The sequence below is a fragment of the Gallinula chloropus genome (assembly GCF_964237585.1).
Source record: "Gallinula chloropus genome assembly, chromosome: 20".
NCBI lineage: Eukaryota > Metazoa > Chordata > Aves > Gruiformes > Rallidae > Gallinula > Gallinula chloropus.
Window position 1 is genome coordinate 566,804 of NC_140105.1, and position 14,083 is coordinate 580,886.

General features: G+C 51.0%; 1 protein-coding gene across 2 annotated transcripts in view; it reads left to right on the forward strand.

Moving 5' to 3' along the window:
• The window catches only part of MYH10 (myosin heavy chain 10), a 65,969-nt gene that overhangs the window by 42,876 nt on the left and 9,010 nt on the right, over window positions 1-14,083 (forward strand). For both annotated transcript variants that reach the window (XM_084273589.1, XM_084273588.1), the window contains 15 exons: window positions 432-546; window positions 3,977-4,170; window positions 4,444-4,565; window positions 4,870-4,939; window positions 5,038-5,198; window positions 5,820-5,928; window positions 6,003-6,134; window positions 6,591-6,797; window positions 7,918-8,055; window positions 8,579-8,702; window positions 9,639-9,810; window positions 10,524-10,736; window positions 10,818-10,962; window positions 12,294-12,500; window positions 13,505-13,609. In XM_084273589.1, coding sequence (XP_084129715.1) covers window positions 432-546; window positions 3,977-4,170; window positions 4,444-4,565; window positions 4,870-4,939; window positions 5,038-5,198; window positions 5,820-5,928; window positions 6,003-6,134; window positions 6,591-6,797; window positions 7,918-8,055; window positions 8,579-8,702; window positions 9,639-9,810; window positions 10,524-10,736; window positions 10,818-10,962; window positions 12,294-12,500; window positions 13,505-13,609 — 2,214 coding nt within the window. The remainder of the gene's footprint in view (window positions 1-431; window positions 547-3,976; window positions 4,171-4,443; window positions 4,566-4,869; window positions 4,940-5,037; window positions 5,199-5,819; window positions 5,929-6,002; window positions 6,135-6,590; window positions 6,798-7,917; window positions 8,056-8,578; window positions 8,703-9,638; window positions 9,811-10,523; window positions 10,737-10,817; window positions 10,963-12,293; window positions 12,501-13,504; window positions 13,610-14,083) is intronic.

Here is a 14,083-nt window from a genome sequence, read left to right on the forward strand (position 1 = left end):
TTAACTCTGGAGCTTTAGTTTGATTGCAAACCACAGAATGGGCCCTTTTGAGATAAGAGCTCTGGTGGGGTCTGTAGGACCTGCTGACGTGGAGCTGCTGTGGTGAATTCTTCTTAAAAACCTCGTGTTGCAGCTTTGGTCATTCAGATACATCATTAGGATTTATACAGGAGTTGGTTTTATATCTTCACAGCAAAGCCCTCCCTTTGGCTGCAGCACCAGGCTGGAAGCCTGAGCAGCTGTTAGTGACTCAGACTGCTGAATGTTTAAGAAAACTCCTGTTTTCTGTTCTGAAAGGATAAGAACTTTCCATGGCCCTTTGTTCTAAGGGGGCACAACAGGCCTGTAGTGAGCAGACACCAAGAGGAGACTGGGAGGAAAACAGGAGTGTAGTAGTAGCTCTGATTGTGTGCAACTTGGCAACTCTGCAGGTGGACTACAAGGCAGATGAGTGGCTGATGAAGAACATGGACCCCCTGAACGACAACGTGGCTACACTCTTGCACCAGTCCTCAGACAAGTTTGTTGCAGAGCTTTGGAAAGATGGTAAGAGATCATGCTCTGAGTATACCAGTTATCAGTGATGATTTTTATCATGTTGGATGAGTTTTGGGGGGGTTGTGCCTGTTTCCTCCTCACCCTCCAGCTCTACGTTGTAAATACCTGCAGCATTTTCTCTATTCAGCATTAGAAGTGTAACAGGGAGGCTGAGCTGCACCTATGGTCCCTTGCACATGTGTCATTTCTGAGTAGCTGCTTCTCATGGTCATTATTTGAACTGATTCTCCCTTGTTACCCTGTGTCCAGTCCATCTGTAGAACTTGTCCCAGACTCTTAGTTTTGAATGGTTCCAGCTCAGTGCTGGGTGTCAGCAGCTGTGGTGGTACTGGCTGGTAATAAGATGCTGTCTGTGAGCACCACCACAGCTGCTCCTGTGCAGCACTGGGTCCTGGCCTGGAAATGGGTGTCTCCTACAGTGCAGCCAGTGAGCAGCCACACCAGCACTGAGTCCAGTGAGACCTCCTGTCCTCTCTGGGTGCTGCTGGGAGCCCATGTGCAGGGGCACCAGCTGGGGTGTTCACCAAAACACCCCGAGAAGCAGGAGCAGCGAAACAGACACTTTCAAGGACTCTCAGCTGTTAGTTCCTAACAGCACCATGTCACAGTATCTCAGTCCTGTAGTTTCTTATTCCAGGAGGAAATGAACCTTGTGCTGTAGGTTGATACCGAGTTTCCCTCTTACCTCTGGGAATACTCACCTGCTCCAGCTACAGAGAGCAGGTCTAAGGAATCCATAACCAACACTTTGAGTGGGGATTGCTCCTCTCCTTTGGAGTACACACACAGAAGCAAAAGTCCTGGTCCTAATATGCAAAACCTGCTTCCTCCAGTACTGGAAATGTGCATGGGATGTGTTGTGGCCTGACTGCTTTGGTAGGGGAGTGAAGTCTGTTTGCCATTGATAAACCTGTTGTGTATACTAACCCAAGTGTCTTGTGTATCTGCTCTTCTGTCTTTCTGTTTTTGCTGTTTCTCTGCCTTAGAGATTCAGAATATTCAGAGAGCCTGTTTCTATGACAATATTACTGGTCTTCATGATCCGCCAGGTGAATGGATATAAACCCAGTAGGCCTCCTAAAGGCAGGGCTGTTGTACCTACAGGAAACCCATTCTTGCTCGTAGGCTTGCATGAACTCTTCATTTCATGCTAACCTTAGGGATCCCTCCACAAGGCCAGCAGTCCCCAGTGCATACCTGTTCAGCTGCTGCTGCATACACATAGCATCTGTATCTTATGCATTGCATCGAAGCATTGCAGATCAGGTTTGTTGCTTCCTAGTTCCATGTTGAGATGCAGAATTGCTTCCTAAGTGATAATTCTGGTAGCTCCAAGCATTTGGGACAATGCATAAGCTTTGTAACGTTATCAAGCTTCTTTCTGCAGTCTGACATTGACAGAACCCTGGAACACACTAGAAGGTGGATGTGTTTTGGGGGAGGAGAGCTGAAAATGTCCTGAAGTATCAAACGAGTGCTGCAGTTGGAGTGGGGGGAGTGAGTGAAAGGAGCTTCCTCCAGACTGTGGAAATTGTTCTTTAAACCCCTCTGAATTTTAATATTTCCCTTTGTTAAATCTGCTCGTGTTTAATTAAACAGAGAAATCAGCAAATCCACCCTGAAGGATTTTGAAGATGCTTTAGTTATCCAGCCTTCCTCAGCCTTGCTGTACTCCTCTCCCCAAGCTTAGAAAGCTCTGTATGTGAAGGTTGTGCCTTCAGGCGTGGATCTTTACTTGGGTTTATTTTCCACTGCTCCCAGTACATCAGGAGCTTGAGGAAGGTGGTGGGGTTTGCTTCAGGAAAGGCTGAAGGGCCTGAGCTCAGAGGGTTCAGCCAGGGTCTCATTGTCCAGTCCAGTCACTGTTCAGTGGCTGCTCTAAACCCAGAGGGAATTCCAAATATAAATAAACCTCTTAGAGTTGTAGGACAGAGAGGAGCACACCCAAAGATAGACCAGTAAAGCTGAGCAGTGTCTGGTGGGTGCACGTCTCTGATCCTTGCGAGCTGTCAGGCTCATCCTCTGTCAGACCGATTCCCGGCATCTCTCTCCCATCCCTGGTTTAGAACTGGATTCTGCTTCCCAGTAAATATTTGGGATGTGGTCTTAGGAGTGACTTGCCACCTCCTTACTCTCCTCACTTTACTAAGCCCCTTAAATTCTTGTGTTCAAAGCCGTGTGGAGGGTCTGGGTGCTGCTCTGTAGCACACCCCAGGCTTAGAGATGACTATTCCAACTTGCTGCCCTCTTTTTCTGCTTCTCATTTTTTTCTAGAGCTTTGCAAGCCAGTTGAGTGAGGAATAAAATGTCCCTTATTTCTCCTATACAAAACTGACCCTGGCAGCAAGGCATAATGCCCTCTGCTTTGGTTGGGATGAATGGGAATATACCTTGAATTTAATAATACACAATATTTGAATAATAGACACGATTCAAATCGTAGCAAACCCAGGGTTGCTTGTTTCTGGCTGGCCAGTGTGGATCTCATGTGAACCAAAGCACGCTGGGTGTTTGCTCAGCACTAAGAAGCACCAACTGTAATTACCATGGGATTGCTTTGGTTGGAAAAGACCTTTAAGATCTCCCAGTCCAGCCATTGGGAAGGTGTTAGGTCACCTGTGTGTTTTAGTGAGCTGTTTCTGTACTTACTGATGTGCACGTGGAGCCACGTTCGTGTCTTTGGCCTAAAGGTGTCATGATTGTAGTCAGACTGTTGTGCTTCTGGAGAAGCCACAGAGCTCCTTACCCTAAATATTAAAATAATCCAAAGAAAGCCATTGATTCTGATGTTTTGTGGCCACTTTGACATCCCCTGGTGTGCAGTGCTCCTGTGTGGAAACGGGCCCTTCGCTGGGGAGGGCTTTGCAGCTGTCTGTGAAACCTGGAAGGGCTCCTGGAGACAGCAGCCTGGCAGAGGCCCCTTCCCCTCTTGTCACCACGGTCACACTGTCCAACTGTGCTGTAAACAGTCACACTCCCCCTTGCCTGTTCAGTGAAACTCAGATTTACTCTCTCGTTACCATAAGTGACTCTCCACTTTGAGCAGAGGCTGAAGCCCCAGTATTCCGCCCCGAAATGGTTCCCCTGTAAGAACTGAGATCACTGCTGGATTCCAGGCTACCCTCTGTCTTTAAAGCTGGCTTGAGGAAAGTGGCTTTACTGGTCATGTAGAACTGCAAGCAAAGAGCTGGATAGTCTGGTCTGTCCCCACTGAAGCCTCACTATTCCGCTGTATCAGTCTGTGGCTTTTGGTTCCACTGCTTCTGCCCAGCGTCCCTGGTCCATGCTGACTGCCTTGCCTACCGATGGCACCTGTTCCACAAAGCTTCTGCTGCTGCACTGTCGCTCCTCCTCCTGCCTGTCTCTGGGCCTGGCACACAGTAAAGTCTGCTTAACCATCTCCTCTTGTCCTTCCCAGTGGATCGCATCGTGGGTCTGGATCAGGTCACGGGGATTACAGAAACAGCCTTTGGCTCTGCCTACAAGACCAAGAAGGGCATGTTCCGCACGGTGGGCCAGCTCTACAAGGAGTCTCTCACCAAGCTGATGGCCACGCTCCGCAACACCAACCCCAACTTCGTTCGCTGCATCATCCCAAACCACGAGAAGAGGGTACGTGCCACAGACCCTCCCTCTGGGTCTTTCTCCCTGCTAGTGCCTTGCAGCTGTGGTGGTGTGTGTGGTGCCTGCGTCTTCCTGCTGAAATCAGAAGCCAGGCTTAGGCTTCTCAGAGCTTCCGCGCTGGTCAGGTACCTGCTCAGCATCCCACGTGTGTCCCTGTGCGTAGAGAGGTGACTTTGTTGAGGGCAGCCAGGAAGATGTAAACACCAGTTTTTGGTACATACAAAGGAAAGACTAAAAGCCATGCTTGTTCTCTTTGGCCAGGCTGGAAAACTGGACCCACATCTGGTTCTGGATCAGCTCCGTTGCAACGGTGTTTTGGAAGGAATAAGGATTTGTCGCCAAGGATTTCCAAACCGGATAGTGTTCCAGGAGTTCAGGCAGAGGTAACGTGGAGCAGTCTCAGTTTTGATGGGGTAAAACGAGCTAAACAGTCATAGGCACCCTCCTGCCCCCTGACCCATCTGGAAGAAGGTCCAAAGCTGTTTGGGAAGTCACGTGGCTCGGACTTGCAGCAGCTCAATAGGAGTTCACCCGAAAGACACTGGGGAGGGGTAACCAGTCTGAAATGGGCTTGTAAAGATTTCTGGAGGAATTCCATAGCTGAGTGCTCCGTGGCTGTAGCTGTATGGGTTTGTAGTGCTGGAGCCTGTTGTTGAATGTCAAGGTGTGTTTTTGTTTGACTTGAAGGTACGAGATCCTCACTCCCAATGCCATTCCAAAGGGGTTCATGGATGGGAAGCAAGCCTGCGAGCGTATGGTGAGTGTTTGTACCTGTATGTTGCTGAAACGCTGTGAAGCTGGGACAAAAACTGTCCTTTCATTGGTGTAAAACACTGTGCTTGCCTGTCTGTTCAGATCAGAGCATTAGAACTGGACCCCAACCTATACAGAATCGGGCAGAGCAAGATCTTTTTCCGAGCTGGTGTCCTGGCACACCTAGAAGAAGAACGAGATCTGAAGATCACGGACATCATCATCTTCTTCCAGGCAGTCTGCAGAGGATACTTGGCTCGGAAGTACGTGTGTGCTTGTGGTTTGATGTTTCTGTGGCCAGCTGAAGTCTCCTTGAGAGGGAGCTCTGCCTTAAAACTTCCATTTCAGGAGAGATTTTCTTAGGAAGAAACATCTTGCTTGATCAACTGTAGCTGCTTCCAGGGTGGAGAGGTGAATAGGATGAATTCCAATGAGGATTTGTACCTCTGTTCCATAGCAGTGTATCCCTTCCTTAATCTTCCCTTCCTGACAGTCACAGCTGCTTATGGTACAGTCAGTGGCTGCAGAAAAAAGGGATTGAAACATCTTTGTGCTTCACTGGAAACTTTTTGAGAAATCTGTGAATCTGCCTGTTTTTAATGAAAGGGCATTTCAGTGTCCACCCTGATTGTATCTTTCTGATAAAAGAGTCTCTTAAGAGTAAGAACAAACAGCACTTGTGATTCCTGTTTTGGAAATGATGAATCCAGTTTTGCTGGACCCTTCACAGGAGGAATGAGTGCTCGTAAATCTGTAGTCACTGAAATGTTCAGATGAGCCTGTTTGGTCTGCAGGGTTCCAGGGTTGGCTCACCTGGAAATGAAGGGCACTGACAGATGCTCAGCTGTATTTCAGGTGGAACATTTCTCTCTCCCTGACTCCAGGGCCTTTGCGAAGAAGCAGCAGCAGCTGAGTGCCCTGAAGATCCTGCAGAGGAACTGTGCTGCCTACCTGAAGCTCAGGCACTGGCAGTGGTGGAGAGTCTTCACGAAGGTTCGGCACGTCCCATCCCTCTGGCTCTGAGCAGGTAGCTGCAGGTTCTGACCCTCCCTCTCACACCTTGGCAGGTGAAGCCGCTTCTTCAGGTCACTCGTCAGGAAGAGGAGCTTCAAGCCAAGGATGAGGAGCTGATGAAGGTGAAGGAAAAGCAGACTAAAGTGGAGGCAGAACTTGAGGAAATGGAAAGGAAACATCAGCAGGTTTGTGCCTAAGATCAGCTTTGGATAGGGAGGATGTTTCTGGCAGCCCTTCCTGTGTGAGGGACCTGTGCTGGGGAGACATGTGGAGTCAGGGCAGCTGCCTCCTTTTCACTGCCTGAAATCAGGGATGGGAAGCTTCAGCTTTCCAGGGCACTCCTCTGGTGCTGGGCAGGGATGAGTGCAAGGAGCAGCCCAGGAACCGGGCACATCCCTCACCTGTTACCAGCTGGCTCATGGGGTGGGCACAGTGGGATCTGCCCCTTAACTGGGGGGAGAAGGGAGTGGGTGCAGCTGTAGCCCTGTTAAGAAGGGCTGCTGATCAAGCCCTCTGCTAGAAGTCTTTGGTCAAGAGTTGAAGCAGAACTTTAAGTAACTTAGTAGTTGTTGGAAGTATAGTCTCTCAGGAGAGGCATTGAAATGTTTTACTGCTTTACTACACCTTGTGTGTGTTTACAGCTTCTAGAAGAGAAGAACATCCTTGCAGAGCAGCTGCAGGCTGAGACAGAGCTCTTTGCAGAAGCTGAGGAGATGAGGGCTCGCCTGGCTGCGAAGAAACAAGAGCTGGAAGAAATTCTGCATGACTTGGAGTCCAGGGTTGAGGAGGAAGAGGAAAGGAACCAGATACTGCAGAATGAGAAGAAGAAAATGCAGGGCCACATTCAGGTATGGCTCTTGGTAACTGGAAGTGGAAAAACATGTGGGCTGGGTGGTTAAGGGTGGGAAAGCTCCCTCAGCATCTCTGGGGTGGAGGAACACAGCCCCTTAGCACCACCTGTGGAGTAAAATCCACTTGGGTCTTTTTCTCTGCTCTTTCTGTGCTCAGCTGCAGGCGTTTGAGGGGGAGGAAAGGAGGAGAACAGCCCAGGTGCCCTGTGGGAAGCTGTGGTGTGGGCAGATGGAGTGTAACAGGAGGGGTTTTGAGGGGAGGAACTGGGAATGGCTGCATGGGGTTTGCCTGAGTTCCTGCAGAACCAGACTGCTGGGATGATGTCACAAGAGAAATGTTCCTTTTTGCCTGAAATACAGTGGATTGAAAAATGCTCCTCCCTTGAGTTTCATGAAGCTTCATCTCCTCCAGGTTAATTGGGTTTGGGGTTTTTTGTGAAAATCCAGTGATTTAGATGCTTCCTTTTGAATACTGGAGACCCTGAAGAGTGCAACACCTGAGATCTTAGCTGGCTCTCAAGCACTGAGGTACTCAGAGGAAATAAAGTGCACATCTCTGAGCTCTTGATGCATTTCATTAGTGTCCCTTAGTGTGTGGCTGCCAGTCTGATGTCAAACCTGGGATGAGGAGAGGCACAGTGCACTGTGACTGCTGTCTGGCTGTTGGTGCTGCTGTCTGCACTGTTGCAGCTGTGGAAGCCTGTTGGCTGTGGCTGACACCTGCACCTTCACACCAGTGCCCTGTTGGGGTGCAGAGTGCCAGGAGGTGTTTGCCACAAGGCCTGGGCTGCTTTGCTTGGCATTGAGTAGGGTTTTTTAGTGCTTTTTATTTTGTGATCAGAATGAAGAAGCTGCAGGACTCTGAGGTGGGTGTGCTGCTTCCAAGGCAGCATCTTTCAGCCAGAGCTGAGACAGAGTATAAAGAGTTCCATGGGTATCACATGGCCCCTCATTTCATTACCAGATCATTGATGTGTGTTTTTAGTGTTGGGGCAGGTTGGTTTTGAAAACAGTGCAGGTTTTGACCAATTAAAAAAGAAAAAACCCAAAACCCCAAAGTCAGAAGGAACCATGGGTGACCTGGACAAGGCACAGATGCCATTGCCTGTCTTCCCAGGACCTGGAGGAACAGCTGGATGAGGAGGAGGGAGCTCGACAGAAGCTGCAGCTCGAAAAGGTGACAGCTGAAGCCAAGATCAAGAAGATGGAGGAAGAGATCCTGCTGTTGGAGGACCAAAATTCCAAGTTCTTAAAGGTGAGAGCAGCGAGCTCAGTAAGTTATACTGCACATGAGCAGTAGCAGTACCAAGTGGTAGCTCTCCAAACCCTTGAGGCTCCTGTTACCTATAGAATTTGTGTCTGGAGACTTCTGGGGTGTGAACAGGTTGGAGCAGAGAAACTCAGAGCTGCTTTTCCAGGGCCTTTTAAAGGAAGGGGCTTGCTGTGCCTTCCTTCCAGTGTCATGAGCCTTCTGCATCCACGAGCTGGAACCAGTTTAGCTGCTGCTCTTTGCACACAGATTTCCAGCTGTGCAGAGCAAACACTGCCCTCAGCCCAGGCTTCCTGTGTGTTGAATTCCCAGCTGCTTCCTTGGGAAGCAACCAGTGGGCTCCCTGCACTGTTGGGGTCGGTCCCTAACACTGACAGTTGCTTGAAATGAAGTCTGGGGTGTCTGTGCTGGGTGAGAGCTCTCTGGAGCTCGTGTGTCCAGTTCCTTGTGCTGCCCAGGCTCTGCCAGTCCTGTGTTAGCAGCTCTCTCTCCCCTTCCTCCTGTGCAGGAGAAGAAGCTGATGGAGGATCGAATTGCCGAGTGTACTTCTCAGCTGGCTGAGGAAGAGGAAAAGGCCAAAAACTTGGCCAAACTCAAGAACAAGCAGGAGATGATGATCACTGATCTGGAAGGTTTGTTCTTGCTGCCTTTGCCTGTGAACAGGTTGGGGATCACAGCCCAAGGAGCTGGCACTGGGAGGTGTGCAGGGCTGGCCTGGTGTCGATACCTTCAGAGCTGCTACTCTGGTCTCAGTCGTGAAGGGAACCCGAGCTGCACTGGGAGGACCCCTGAACTGGGCTCCATTGCCATGGAGAAGGTGATCCAGCAGCAGGCATAGGGTGTGAGGGGAATCCCTGTGCCCAGGGCACGCAGAGTATTGAACAGGTCCCACAACACAGGTTACAGCTGGTGCTGTGCCAAGCAGAACCTTCCTGTGGCCCAGATCCACTGCACACCCATCACCAGCTCCCTGCAGGTGCCACAGCCAGGACCCGAGGCAATGGGCAGATCCCCTGAGTGCCTCTATTGGCACCATGCTGGTAACTGCCTGGTTTCACTGAGGGCAGCAGTATCTTGGCTACACAGACAAATTCCTGGGAGCTGCCAGAGCTGCAGAGTCTTGGTAAATACTGGTGGGATTCGAGTTAGTGGCACAGACACTCTCAGCACTGGGGTGTCTGAGTTTTCCTTAAGCCATGCTATTTCCCAGTACACTTCCTGGACTCCAGCCTGGCCCTTCCCAGGCTGTGCAAGCCAACACTGTGTGCCAGTCTGTAGTTGTTCATTCTTTAACACTAACCTGGCCCAGCAGCTCAAACTGCCCTTCCATCAGACCCCCTTCCTTATTCTCTCTCAAGATGACATCTCTGTTCCCTTACTGCAATTCTTTTCTCCAGTCATCAACTTTTCCTTGACTCTCTAAATCACACACTGCAACTGTGCTCCTTCATCAGAAGGAACTGACACTGCATGTCTTCAACTTGCCTCCTGTTGTCCTGCCCCTGAACCCCTCTGAGCATGTCAGGAGAGAGCAGTTCTTACAGGTAGCCCTCTCTCTGCTTCCTTAGAGCGCTTGAAGAAGGAGGAGAAGACCCGCCAAGAGCTGGAAAAAGCTAAAAGAAAACTTGATGGTGAAACAACAGACCTACAGGACCAAATAGCTGAGCTCCAAGCCCAGATTGAGGAACTGAAGATCCAGCTGGCCAAGAAAGAGGAAGAACTTCAGGCTGCTCTTGCCAGGTCAGAGCATGATGGGGCTTATGAGTGCAGAAGTGTGGTGGGAACCTACTGTCCCAGGGGGGTTTCAGCTGAGTGGGGGTGTTACACAGAGGCCAGCTGATGTTTGTGGATCTCTAGACACGTGCTGTGTGTAGACATGGCACAGAAGGATTTTGGTGTTTTATCTGGATACTTTACCCCACAAAGCTCCAAACCCAGTGTTCCACCTGGGTACAAGAGCATTCAGGCTCTGGAAGCTGCTTTAGTCTCCCAGAGTTCAGCCTTGAACCCCCATGTAACCCTGAGAAAGCCTTCTCATGGTCAGAAGCACTTGATACTGTAGGTCCTGCTCAAACACTGGAGGATTTGTGTTGTAGTCTTGCTGCCACATGCTGTAAATGAAACACCCTTTGCATTTTGGGAGTAATGATCCATGATTTTTGGGCAGAGAATTCTACAGACAGGGTGTGTTTCTGGGACAGAGATCTGCAAAGCTGGAATACCTGAAAGCTTGAACATCCCAGTACATCTGCAGTGCCTGGGAAACTGCTTGTTAGGAGATGTGTGTGTGTGATACACATAACAGTGCAGCTGGGGGGTTGATCTGTGATGTTCAGCAGCTGTGGTTTATTCCAGTGGGGAAGTTACATCTGGGCATGTAAGGTAAATAACACTGGGGTGGTGAGAAGGGTGTGAAGCTGGGGGGTGCTGACTGCTGTTCCTCTGCCTAACAGGGGGGATGAAGAAGCAGTTCAGAAAAACAACGCCCTGAAAGTGATCAGAGAGCTGCAGGCTCAGATTGCAGAGCTGCAGGAGGACCTGGAGTCCGAGAAGGCGTCGCGCAACAAGGCAGAGAAGCAGAAGAGGGACTTAAGTGAGGAGTTGGAGGCTTTAAAAACTGAGCTGGAAGATACCTTGGATACCACTGCAGCACAGCAAGAGCTGAGGTAGGATCGTGTGCCTGGGTCAGAGGGCACCATTCAAATAAAATGTTGGGGTGTGTTTGGTAACCTTGGTGCTTCCTCCAGGACAAAGAGAGAGCAGGAGGTGGCTGAACTGAAGAAAGCAATTGAAGAGGAAACCAAGAACCATGAAGCACAGATCCAGGAGATCAGGCAGCGGCATGCCACTGCCCTGGAAGAGCTCTCTGAGCAGCTGGAGCAGGCCAAAAGGGTGAGAGAGAACAGATTGCAGCAGGGCTTTTTGTAAGGGACACAAGTGCTGTGGTCCCTTCACGGGTACCTGCAGATCTAAGGGGTCCTCTCCACGTGCATAACAATTGCAGCTGAATCACATCCATCCTGCTGGTTTGAATGGACTGCAGCTGTGGGACAGTGTGGGTCTCTGTCCCTGGGGATGGGGGGCTAGAGGGGAATCACCCAGCGCTCCTGTGGGAGTTCCCCAGCAGCCTGGGTGTGTTCAGAGGGGAGCAGCTCTGCATGAGTGACCTGTAGAATGCTTTGCAACAAGGTGACTGTGGTGTCAGCCCTCAGATAACAAACTGTGAGTCCAGGTAGTGTAAAAGTTCCTCTTCTAGCCACTCTACCTTCATGCTCATGCCATGGCACCATGCTGGGTGCCTGGAGTATCTTGGCAGTTTGTCTGGCTGTGGTGTGTTCAGTGGTACCCCCTGGCAGGAGGGGGCACCCCTGGACAGCACCACCCCTCTAGTGTTGCTTGAGCATCACCAGAAGTAGTTACTCCAGTGCTGCCCAATAAATAATTAAATGTGTCTTTTCCATTTGTGAAACTCCAGTTGCCATTCACAAAGGAAAGGTTTGGGACAGGTCATGTACTGCAGGGGTGGTTTGGGGTACAGGGAACGTCACAGCTTCCTTGGGTCAAAACACCAAGTGGGGAACAGTAGCTGCAGCTAGTGAGAATGGCCATTCCCTTTACCTGAAGATCTGTGTGTCTTCTGCTCCTTACTCACTGCATGTTCCCAGTGAGAGGGTGAAAAGATGGGAAAACACCCTGCAGCCTGGAACAAAGGTCCTGCAGTAAGATGGTGCCAGTGCTGGTGACCCAGTGAGGTGGCACTTCCCATGGGAGTTACTCTGACACGTGGCAGCGCGGGGGGAGAGCGCTGTGCTCTGTGCTGCTCTAACCAGGGCAGCTCAGCCCCCTGCCTTTCCCTTTCTTCCTGTGAGGTGAGCCATGCCATCTGGTAATGGGCACATTCCTCCCTGCTGACAGTCGCTGCACAGCACTGCAAGAGCACTCCCAGCTCTTCCTGACTCGATAGGAGGATCTTCACAGAGTATCTTCTGGTCCTCCCAGTTACCTGTGATACCTGGGAGGGGGGTAGCTTAGGTTAACGTAGCCTTTGCCTAACACAGTGCTGCACAGAGATGTTGTAAGTGCTCCCTGCTCACAGCTTGCTGAGTGCTGCTTCTCTCCTTGAACTCGTACCCCTGATGTGCTGGGCTGGGTTTTTGTAGCAGAAGCTCTCCCTGGTGTGGAGCAAACGGGGTGTTTGAGTTTCTGTCTCTTGTTTCCCCCAGTTCAAAGCAAATCTTGAGAAAAACAAGCAGGGCCTGGAGTCGGACAACAAGGAGCTGGCCTGTGAAGTGAAGGTGCTGCAGCAGGTCAAGGCTGAGTCTGAACACAAGAGGAAGAAGCTGGATGCTCAGGTGCAGGAGCTGACGGCCAAGGTCACAGAAGGAGAGAGGCTGCGGGTGGAGCTGGCAGAGAAGGCCAACAAGCTGCAGGTAAGGCTCCCAGCCCTCCCACACTGCCCAGCCACCAGGCAGTTACAAGCCTTGACTGTGCAGACCAGCTGGGGCACACGGCTCTGGAGGATGCAGCTAGGTCTGGAGGCTGTGGGTCTGCAGCTGGAGGTGGGAGGTGGTCTCAGCCATGAGCTCACGTGCTCGAGGGCCCTTAAAGTGGAGACAGCTGGACAGCTGTCACACTGATCCTGAGGGGGTTTGGGTGCTATGTGAGCATTACAGTGGCTTCCAAGGACATGGCTTCCCATCCCAGAGACCAGATCTCACAGGAGGCTCTGCTGGGAGCTGCCCAAAGGCCTTTGGCTTGGGTATGTGATCAAGCAGGTTGGCTGAGCTCATTTGTAGGTGCCAGCAGAAACGGGCAGCCTGATGGTGGGCACAGGCCTGCTGCTGTGCCCCAGGCTGGGAGCTCAGCACCAGGGGCTGCACAGAAAGGCCTGGTCTGGGGGAGGGAGAAAGCAGGCAAAGCACAGCCAGGGCTGGCTTCTTAACCAGGCAAGTCAGGCTGAAGTGCTAGAAAGGGAGTGACCTGGTTCTTTTGGGGGGGAGCTTTTTGGGCAGCCTCTCAGGGTGTGTGTGTACAGTCTGCACAGACTGACAGGGCAGGAGGTGGTACCTGGCAGGGACCTCTTCTCGTGCAGTGATGCCCAGCTGCCACCCTGGTAATCCCTGAGCTAATGGCCTGTAAAATACGTGGTCCCATCATTAAAACAGCATCTAAGTCTGGATACAGATGTTGGAATGACATGCTCTGCAAATAGTGAGCCAAGCTTTTATGGATACACTGAGGGTCAAAACTGACACCCAGCCTCAAGCTTCTGACCAAACTTCAGTGCTTGTAGCTGCTGGTACCTCTGTGCTGGGCCCCACCGTTGCCCTGCCATGCCTGCAGTGTGTTGGGGTTCTGTGGTCCCAGCTCCCAGTGGGAGGTGGCTTTGCTGTGGGTCAGTCCCACGCTCACCTTGGGGCTGCTTGCTTTGCAGAACGAGCTGGATAACGTCTCCAGTCTGCTGGAGGAGGCGGAGAAGAAAGGCATCAAGTTTGCCAAGGATGCAGCTAGCTTGGAATCTCAGCTTCAGGATACCCAGGTGTGTGTGGAATGCAGCCTGAGCTTTGCTCTGAAGCCGTGTCCTCCCTGAGATAACTGCAGCCAGAAGTGCACTGTCACTCAGGGCTGGGGAAGTCCCTTGGGTGGGAGCTCCTGTCCCTCCGAGCTCCAGTGAAACAGAGGAGCTCCACCTGTGGAGCCAGTTTTTGGTCTCTGAGATTCACTGCTTGACAGACTGTAGCTGTTCAGTTCCCTTTTTGTTTCCTAGTCTCTGTGGGAGATAAGCATTAAGTCAAACCTTTCCCAGTGGAGTGTTAATGGGAGTAAGTTCCTTGGGGTACAAGGGACGATGCCCTGTCAGTGCCCTGTCACACAGCTTCAGTTCCTGAAGCTGCCAGTGCCTGACTGGAGTGCACACAGGGAGCTGTGCTACTGGCACATAAATACAGCCTCTTTTTTCCCTGGATAAAAACACCAATGGTGATGACTTGAATAATGCTAATGACAGCTGGAG